Source organism: Cololabis saira, chromosome 14, assembly GCF_033807715.1.
Source record: "Cololabis saira isolate AMF1-May2022 chromosome 14, fColSai1.1, whole genome shotgun sequence".
Classification (NCBI taxonomy): Eukaryota; Metazoa; Chordata; class Actinopteri; order Beloniformes; family Belonidae; genus Cololabis; species Cololabis saira.
Window position 1 is genome coordinate 15,129,910 of NC_084600.1, and position 10,183 is coordinate 15,140,092.

At 41.6% G+C, this 10,183-nt stretch overlaps 1 protein-coding gene across 4 annotated transcripts in view; it reads left to right on the top strand.

Moving 5' to 3' along the window:
- Positions 1–9,129, top strand: part of mink1 (misshapen-like kinase 1) — a 34,595-nt gene extending 25,466 nt beyond the window's left edge. For all 4 annotated transcript variants that reach the window (XM_061739860.1, XM_061739861.1, XM_061739864.1 and 1 more), the window contains 9 exons: positions 174–285; positions 867–1,016; positions 1,132–1,275; positions 2,359–2,493; positions 2,622–2,722; positions 2,821–2,970; positions 3,051–3,210; positions 3,292–3,431; positions 4,507–9,129. In XM_061739860.1, the coding sequence (XP_061595844.1) occupies positions 174–285; positions 867–1,016; positions 1,132–1,275; positions 2,359–2,493; positions 2,622–2,722; positions 2,821–2,970; positions 3,051–3,210; positions 3,292–3,431; positions 4,507–4,590 (1,176 nt within the window). In that variant the 3' untranslated portion in view covers positions 4,591–9,129. The remainder of the gene's footprint in view (positions 1–173; positions 286–866; positions 1,017–1,131; positions 1,276–2,358; positions 2,494–2,621; positions 2,723–2,820; positions 2,971–3,050; positions 3,211–3,291; positions 3,432–4,506) is intronic.
- Positions 9,130–10,183: the final 1,054 nt, after the last annotated feature.

Genomic DNA, 10,183 nt, shown 5'->3' on the forward strand with positions numbered 1-10,183 from the left:
GTGGTTCATTTCTGTTTTATATTCACCTTTATTTCAAACATGAAACCAACCATTGGAGTTTTAGTGCTGTATCAGCAATGTAGATTTTGGGTGTCAGACAACATGAACTTTCTGCTGCTTTGATGTTGATCTAAACACAATAGTTTGTCTCTCTCGGCCCTCTGCTCCACCAGTATCAGTCCAGAGGGTTGGTGAAGGCAACTGGCAAGTCTTCCTTCACCACCTTTGTGGATCTTCGCATGTACCAGTCACCAGGAGGTACGGGAGACAACATGTCTCTAAACGGTGAGTCAGGAACTTTTCAAGGTTTAGGAGTGCTTCATTGCATTTTTGAACTTCAATTCATCAAGACCTAAGGGAGCTGTTTGTTGAATTGAAGCAATCTGAAACGTTAAGTTTTAGATAACTTTTTGTTTTGTTTGTTTTTGTTTCTTCATTTATGTCTAAAATGCTGACAGAGTTGTAGAAATCATGAGGCTCTGAAATGCATAAAACTATGGAATAAAAACCAAAGTTTAAAGTTTTAGGTTTTCTTGAATGAAACATTTCCTCAAACTCAGTTGGGAAAAAGTCAATTATGAGCTCACTTTATCATGTTATATCAGCCTTAAAAGGGTATCACAAACGTACTATCTCGTCTAAAAGGGATGCACATGCTGATTCCGGAACTCAAAGGTCAGGACAAGGAAGCTCCGACTATTTACCTTTATGTTTCATTGAGGTTTTTCTCAAGTTTATTTCCATGAATGACAGAAAATATGGAAATCTGGCTCAATGATGGGCTCTAAATCACCACAAGAGTGTTTATTTATGTACTTTTGACCCATTTGCATTAAGATTTTCCAATTTGTGACATGAATTTGTAGGCTCCCGGTTTGAACAGCTGAAGATGGAGGTGAGGAAGGGATCCATGGTGAACGTCAATCCCACCAACACGCGTCCTCCTAATGACACTCCGGAGATCCGCAAGTACAAGAAGAAGTTCAACTCGGAGATCTTGTGTGCTGCACTTTGGGGTGAGAGTAGATGTGGAAAAGGGGCCACCAATTTTATTTTTGGGGGTTTTTGCATGTTGTGGCATATTTTTATTTGAAAAAATAAAGTTATTTCCTTGGGTATGCGTATCTCCAGGTGTGAATCTGCTGGTGGGCACAGAGAACGGCCTGAAGCTGCTGGACCGCAGCGGCCAGGGAAAGGTTTACCCCCTCATCAACTCCCGCAGGTTCCAACAGATGGACGTCCTCGAGGGCCTCAACCTGCTCATCACCATATCAGGTTAACTGCTGCTCCCTGCCACTGTGTGTTAAACATGTGTGTTCTTCCAGAACCACATCACTCTCTTGAAAGGGACTTGAAAAACCCTGGAAAAGATATTGACAAAAGCAATATTCTAGTGCAGACAGGGCCGCCGCAAGGGGTGTGCGAACCGTGCGACCGCACGGGGCCTCGCGCCCCAAGGGGCCTCGCGCTATTGCCGTTTTTTTTGTGTTTTTTTTTTTTTCAATTTTTTTTTTCCAATTTTTTTTTTCCTTTTTTCCCTTATAAATATCAACAGTCACGTTCCATTACAGACCTAAATGTGTACTAGTCTGTGCATATCAATAAATATATGTGCAATGTCTGTTGTTCAATACAACTGATCAGACCAAGCGCATTGACACAAGCTGCTCTGATCCAGACGGGTGGAGTTGGAACAAACTGTCACACAATGTCGAGAGAACGAGACGGATTCAGGAAATTTCCATCAGGGGATGAAAAAAGAAAAAAACTAAAGAAAATTGAAGAGTTTAATGTCTCTCTGAAAGGCTTGTTTGATAAATTTGTTAGAAAAATCACCGATCCGACCGGGTCTCAAGCAGCCATGGGGCCCCGCGTCGAGGCAAGAGATGATGATGAGGCAGGGGAAGGTATCCAGTATTTTGCTAATTGGAGAGTTAAAATTGCGCATAAAGACACCTGATCCGACCCAGAAAACTCCAAAAATCCCCCCCCCCCCGGCCATTTCGCACAGGGCCTCGCAAATCTCCCAGACGGCTCTGAGTGCAGATATTTAATCTCTCTTACATACTCAGCAAGTGCATTTCACAAGACTGTCACCAATGTGGGGCTGATAAAATCCTTTTCTCGTTTACACTTATTGTTGAGAATTTTGAGTGTTGATGTCTTTTTTTGATGTTGAGTATATCAGGTTTCACATATCTGAAAATACATCATATGTCAAGCTTCTCTCCACCTCACAATGTTTGTATCACATTTTTAACACTCTTGAATTAAACCTGCTTAGTCGTCCTCTGTAATCGTCATCCATCAGTCATAAACCCAAATAATTCTTTGATAACTCACTCTGTCCTAATCAAGGCAAGAAGAACAAGGTGCGTGTCTACTATCTGGCGTGGCTGAGGAATAAGATCCTCCACAACGACCCCGAGGTGGAGAAGAAGCAAGGTTGGACCACGGTGGGGGAGATGGAGGGCTGCGTGCACTACAAAGTTGGTGAGTGACAGCCCCTGTTTGTTTATGCGTTTATCCCCTCCAGAGAGATTCTGATGAATACATCTGGCACAGTGAATTATTGATTACGAGAGTCTAATGTTAGACGGCCTTGTGGTTGTCCTGTCTAGTGAAATACGAGAGGATAAAGTTCCTGGTCATCGCTCTGAAGAACGCGGTGGAGGTTTATGCCTGGGCGCCCAAACCTTATCATAAATTCATGGCCTTCAAGGCAAGTATTTCCTTTCCTAAGAGCTGGAATAGTTATGCAAAGTCAATCAATCAGAATGCCGTTCAAGTTGATCATCTCCCTCCCTCTCTTGAAAACAGTCTTTTGCAGACTTGCCCCACAGGCCTGTCCTGGTGGACCTGACGGTGGAGGAAGGCCAGAGGCTGAAAGTCATCTATGGTTCCTGTGCCGGTTTCCACGCCATTGACGTGGACTCGGGCAACAATTATGACATTTACATCCCCGTTCATGTAAGTTGTGGAGCCGTGTGGATGTTTGAGCTGAGGTGGAGCCGGCGGCAGCTTATACTCTGCACTTTGACCTTAAACAGATCCAAAGCCATATTATTCCACATGCCATCGTGTTCCTTCCCAACTCGGATGGGATGGAGATGCTGCTGTGCTACGAGGACGAAGGCGTCTACGTTAACACCTATGGACGCATTATTAAGGACGTTGTCCTGCAGTGGGGCGAGATGCCCACGTCTGTCGGTACGGGTCAAATGTAACATGGATCAAATGGCATGTGTGATTGGTGCTTGTTCATCACTAATATTGCACTTTGCTCTTTAGCTCATATCTGCTCGAACCAGATCATGGGCTGGGGAGAGAAGGCCATCGAGATCCGTTCGGTGGAGACGGGCCACTTGGACGGTGTCTTCATGCACAAACGAGCTCAGAGGCTGAAGTTCCTTTGTGAGAGAAATGATAAGGTAACACTTGTATGGAGTGCATATTCCTTTGTTGAAAGCGAGTATTTCTGCCATTGATTGCCAAGATTTGCTGTTACGACACGACTCAGACCTCACTGCTGGGCATTAATGCATACAGTACCTGTCAAGTTTTAAAAAATAAGGGAAATTTTCCGCCACCCACTGTCCCACCAGCCCAACCAAGGTCCAGTGTTACATTTTTTTGAAACAGGTTTACAAGAAATCTAAAATAAGTACCTGCCAACTACTTACAAACTACAATTATGTGCTCAGAATCTGACAGGTCGACCTTTTTTTTAACACTGAAATGCTGTGTACTTCCTATGTTTGTAATTCCTATACTAGACCCTAAATGAAAACACAAATGGGAATTAAAGCACATTTTCAGTTTATATACACATTGATTTTCTTCAAGTGAAACATTTACATTTTCTTTTTATTTGTCATTTTCACTCATGTGGCTCTCTAGTATTCACTGATGGACATCGGTCCTTCCCCGTGAGAAAACATATCTTTCAGAACGGGGTAACTGAGCCCCATCCTGCTCCTCTTTGGGAAAGTAACTTCGGTTCCCCATTTTTAGAGATATTTACATGTAGTCTTCACTTTTTTGGCAGAAATGCCTTTTCTATTCTTACATCCATCCATCCCTCCAGCTTGCTCTGAGTTTGCTCCCGTTGTCGCCACTAACCTCGCGAGAACTGCCACCCAGGCTACAGCAGGTTGCAGTTCTCGCGAAACTAGTAACAATTCAGTTTGGAGAGGCACAGGAATGCTTTTTAAAAATTATTATATTACAAAAAACGTAACATTTTAAAGGAAAATAGTACTAATATGGGAGGAAGCCGGGAAAGAGGGGTAAAATACGATAGTTTCCCGGCCAAAACGGGAGACTTGACAGGTATGCCTTAATGGCCTCAGCATGGCCTCAGTTGAAGTCACACTACTCAGCTTCTGGGCATAGCTGGATGTCCGATGACAGAATTTCTATTTAAATGATTATTGACGTCCTTTTTGCTCTCATTTTTACAAATACGCCACTCGTGATGTTCTTCACGTCTGCTCTGCTCCGCAGGTGTTCTTTGCCTCGGTGCGTTCTGGAGGAAGCAGCCAGGTCTACTTCATGACCCTGAACAGAAACTGCATCATGAACTGGTGAAGGAACCGCGGCTCGGGGTCAGTGAGTGCGGAGCCCGGCAGGGCCCGAAGAACCAAGTGCACCCCAAATTCTTGCAAATGCATGCACGCAAATGTGAACATCAGTCTCTCCTCCTCTACCGCTCACTCGCGCCCAAACACTCGTACTGCAGAGATAAACACACGGCCTCAAACAACAAACACTACATCCACAGCCGGTCTCGATATCCACCTCAGCCTACACTCCTTAAGATGCAGTGCCTACAGAGGCCCCCCCCCCCCCACGACGTTCTGCCCAGAATCATCATGCAGAATCGCTGACGAGCTTCAAATGTCAATAGCGTGTATTAATTTGAACTGTGTATATATTCTTGCTCGGTTTCATTTTCTTGGTGGACCTGTGTTCAGTTATAACTATTTAGTTCATAATTGTGAAGTATGGTAACATTCCACAATGGCTCTACAGTACATTTAACGGAAACTTTATGTCAGAATAAATGTGTAAATAGGTAGCACATGGGGCTTAGATGGAAATCATTTGCAGGCGTCTCCTGCAGCGACTGTTCACAGGGATGTTGGATGATAAATGCTGGAGCTCCCATCTGCTGTGGCGCCGCAGCGGCCTCGGGTAGCTGGCCTGAGTTTCTTTTAGTTAAATACTCCATCCTGAAGCCCTATTTCCTCCACTTTTTTTTTTTTTGTGGCCCAAATGGCCAATGATGTAAATCTTAAACATGACAAATAGATCGTCAGAGCTGCAAAAGCAAAATAAATTTCAATTTGAAAGAAGAAATGATAAAAACATCCTGAACGTTTAGAATCAGTGCAGTGAAATCGCCTGCTTTGCTTTCCTCAACGAAACCATGAATTATATCATGTTAGACATTGAAATCTCTTGTTTTCATAGATTTATAAAATACACAAATTTGATATTTAAATGTAGTGACAATGTATTGGTATTAGCCTACTGTTTTTCTGTTTCCTCCTTTTGTTTTTTTAATGTCTGCCATCACATGGCAGTATATAATCTTGTCTCTGAAGAGGAGAGTTCATGTGTTTTAGTGGTAGGCAGCATAATTACAGCTTTAGAGGGTGACGGAGGATGATTTATTCATCAAGGAGAATATAAGAGAAACAAAAGAGGGGGGGTGCTTCATCACGGTGATCTACTCTACTGTAATATACTTTTTGTGCTTAGACTATTTTGTTAGTGTAAATCTTTGTGTGAGATGTGTTCTTGTTTCAGGAGTTGCAGCAGAACCGCGCTGTGTAAGATATCTGTAGGTCATTTTCACTTTGGGCTGGCAGAAAGACTTAACTTAACCACAGAGAACCGTCTTATCAGGCTCTCCAGAAAAACATGGCTGCAGCTCATGGGACTTGTATATTTTACATCTTTACATTCTGCCAAAATTCAGAATATTTATCAACGTGTGCAGCAAAGCCAAAGGAAGCTGAGCTTAGAGGCTGTAAAGGTGGAACAAAACAATCCCCACAGATGACTGACTAACTAATATATCAGATGAGATTGATGGAGCTGATTGTCAGTGCGACAGGATGGCGGCCCAAACAGCAGGTTTTATTCACGATCTGGGGAAATATCGTTGATTATGTTTTTTATGTTCATCAGTGGGGATGCAGCTCATTTTCTGTGGCTCCCAGTACATAAAGCCCTTGGAAGTTGTGAGAGGAATCTTGGCCGGTGATCTGTGGGGATTTTCTGCTAAAGCTTGGCCTCTAAGCTAAGAAAATGCGTTTCATAAAGGAAGCTTATTAAGACTGCAGCAAATGTTCAGGGCTGAGAGCGTCAAGACAAAGATTAAAGAGATAAATGGTTCATTTTACAGCCAGATTATGAAACTGTAAATGGTCACGGAAAGCACTTTCACTTCAGTAAACATATATTTCAAACTGAGACTTTAGTGTGCATGTAAGCCATTGAGATAGATTATAAAGTACTGTATCAAACCTTCTTTCCCCCTCAAGCGAATGTGTTTTTGGTTTTAGATCTTTAATGTGCCACGACCTGCAGTACCGACTTCTCAAATACAATCCACCAGGAGCGCTCGCTCGGTTGTTTTTTTTTTTTTTGGTCAATCTGTTGTGTTTACAGTTTAAGCAGTGCCTTGGTTGGGAAGTTTGGAGGCCAAGAGTTTTTAGGAAGGGTTTTGAGCCCCCCCAATACCCTTTCCCCAATTGTCTCTTACTTAAAATAACTTGAAAAGGAGGCACAACAATTTGCTCTCTTGTTATCATAATTAACATTTGGTGCCAGTTAAGTGCACTTAAATAAAATCCTGAAAATCCCTTAGCTGAACTGACGATGCCTTTTTCAGCGCTACATACAACCTAACATGAGAAATGGACAGGTATCCAGTCAGAGTGGCAATAATAAGTTATTACAGGTTGATTTAATTTGTTGGTGGACTTGCAACAGGAACCAGCAGAGAGAAAGCCATGTGTATGAAATGAAATGAAATGAAATGAGATATATATATATATATATATATATATATATATATATATATATATATATATATATATATATATAGGTACAGAGTGAATATTTAGCTTTGTAGGGCACTAATTAGAATAAGCGCTTATTCTTAAATGATGTGTGGTCTTGTAGTGAGAAGAGTAGCTGGATATATTCTAAAAAAGCCTATTTTATAAAAATGTAAATTAGTCTATATTGAGAAATAAAAGTGAATGTACATCTATAAGAAAGGTATTTATATAAAAATATGTTCCAAACTATTAATATAAGCACAATGTACTTCAAGAAAGAACGATCAAAGCTATAACCGAGTGTAACGGAAATGGATTTTCTTTTTTCCTTTCTTCCTTTATTAATCTATCAGTCATCCAACTTGTTGGCGTGAAATCAGTAGTAGTTGTAGATCAGCAGATACTTGGCTGCTGTGTGAACATGGATGGTGTCAAGTAGTGCTGCTTTAATGTCGCATCATCCAGACAGAAATACCGTCGTTAGCAGAAAAGAGGCCACGGTCTTCACGTCTGGGGCTGACGTGCTGTCACTATTCTCAGGTGAGCATCATAAAGGCAGTGCAGGGGTGTCTTTAAGAGCCTTGAACTGGTGTTTTGTAATGTCTCAGCTTTGGAAATTACATTAAAAAAATAACAGCTAATAAAATATTCATTACTAAACTAACAAACTGGAGAAATCTGCAATTAATAGTCGGCAACCAAAGTTATTTTACACATCGAAGTGTGTTCATGGGTGTCACGGCACATCTGAGGAGATGTTTAGTCTGATAAAAGGTTTCATATCTCACTTGAGTTGACATCCATTGGTCCTGAAAAATACAAGCCTTAAAATGGGAAAAGGAAAAATACACGTTTAAGTTGCTACAGAGCCTGAAACACGCATCGTGCATGGAGCTTTGATATGTAAAACCTGTGGGTGCTTGTTGAAGCTAAAATATGTAGGAATACCACATCTGACCACATGGGGGCGTATAGGTCTATGGTGTTGACAGAAAAACCCCTAACAACACTGCACTTTGTTGTGTTTTACCAGAAAGTGACAGATGAGCTCCTTGTGATCGCCCCCTGTGGCCAGAACTGGTATTGCTACATCAAGTAGCTTTAACAGAAAATTTTTCTAAAAATACAGACAATTACGGTTGCGTGGTCAGATATGGAGTTCAATTCTTTAAAAAATGTGGAAGCAACATGTTATCTACAAAAAAACTAGATCAAAATAAGGCAGCAGCATAATTTATAATTAATAATTATGCACTTGAAATCTTAATAATTTCAAGTGCATAACTGTTAAGTTCACAAGTATGAACAGTAAATCTACTGCAAAAGGTTAATTTAGTGCAAGTTAGTAAAAGTAATCTAGTTAACCAATCTTGAGCACCAGAAATCAGCGCGCCAGTGTGGACGGTGGATGATGTTTGTTCGTTTCCCCTAAAAGCACATTAGGATATAAAAGTGCCGTTTATTTTTGCCCCCGGGGCCTTAAAAGGACCTGGACCTCACAACTCGATATCTTTTCGTTACAAGATCTGCGTCATTGTTGAGCGTACGATTCTCTGATCCATTTCCGAACAACTTGGATGCGAGTTCATCATCAGAGAGGCACCGTTGACTTTGTGCTGAGAGACGACGACAAAGCTTCTGTTTTCTAAGCAATACAAGTATGTGAACCCTTCCGAACCCTGACTGTCCATGTCTGTGTGGCTTGCAGGTAGTGTGACTCTCCAGTGGCCTTTGGCAGACTAAATGTAGGCTGGTTCGTGTCTTACAAAGTCCTTCTCTACTTCTGTGTGTAATCACCCGAAATACCTGCTTCTCTCTGTCAGCCTCACCTGCTGAGATGAAATCTGTCTGCCTTCATGACCCGGACAGAAAAGCACTTCTCTGTCTCAGCTTCTACTCTGTCACGCTGATGCACCAGCAGCGGTAGCTGTTTGTGAAGCAGATCAAAACTTGGGAAGCTAAACATCGTCAGGGTTTAGGGTAGAAGTATAAATCACATCATACTTTCTCAATAACAAGGTTGTTTGTTTTTTTTATTTGCTCTTTTTTTTTTTTTAAAGGTTAACACTTGCTATGTTTTAAGTGTGCGCGTGTCTGTGTTACTTGTGAGAGGTTAACTTCAGATTGTATTTCATAAGCTGATAAACTTTAAACTTTCAAAAGATTGTGTTGAATGACTTCATGTGTTAATACAGATTGTTTGAAAAATAAAATACCTTGATCTCATTCTTGTCTGTAGTGTCTTTATGCTGTAAATGTCTCCCACGTGTTGCTTTATAAGCATCTTACTAACTGATATGTGAAACGCACTTCTGTTCTGAGCCACATCATGGTGCCAAACCTTCATGCTTGTTCCTGTCATTCCAGGTCCAGACGTATTCACAAATTGTAATTATGACCACAATTTGTAACACTTGATGGAAATCTTTTGCAGTCAGTGACTGAAATCTGGAGCTGGTGGAGATCAACGATCCCGGAGGAGCTTTACCGCGGCCGTCACCAGATGTCTGTTTTACCTTCTGTAACTGAAAAGCTGCTGGACTGCAGAGTCCATCGATCCTTGGACATGGTTTAGGTGTTTTCCTGCTCCAGCGCAGCTGATTCTAATAACCCGACGATGATGGTGATCCATTCACCTGAATCAGGTGTGTCGGACCAGCAAACGTTTTTTAAATATTCTTATCCTTGATTTTTTTTTTTTTTTCCCCCATTTCATCACCCAGTGCTCCTACCTAAGTCAGTCCTGGCATTGCTCCCTCTACCAACCCCGGGAGGCCCCGCACTGAGCTCAGGTTCCTTCTTAACCTGAGGAGTGAGCAGGCCGCTTCTTTTCACCCGACAGGGTGGGGCTTCTCCGGCCGGACAAATATTTCATTTCTGGAGTTGCTTTTGCAGAACGTTTGTGTCACAAAACATCTGCACCGGGTGGTAAAATGGCAGAATCACTAAAACTCTTATTGTCCAAGTACTTCTGGGCCCAACTGCAAGTGATCAGTTGTAATTTCAGCATAACAAATAGGCCTGTTCAATTTCCACAGCAGAACTACAAACTACTATTATAGCCATGCAAAAATTATGTATATATATATATATATATATATATGTGT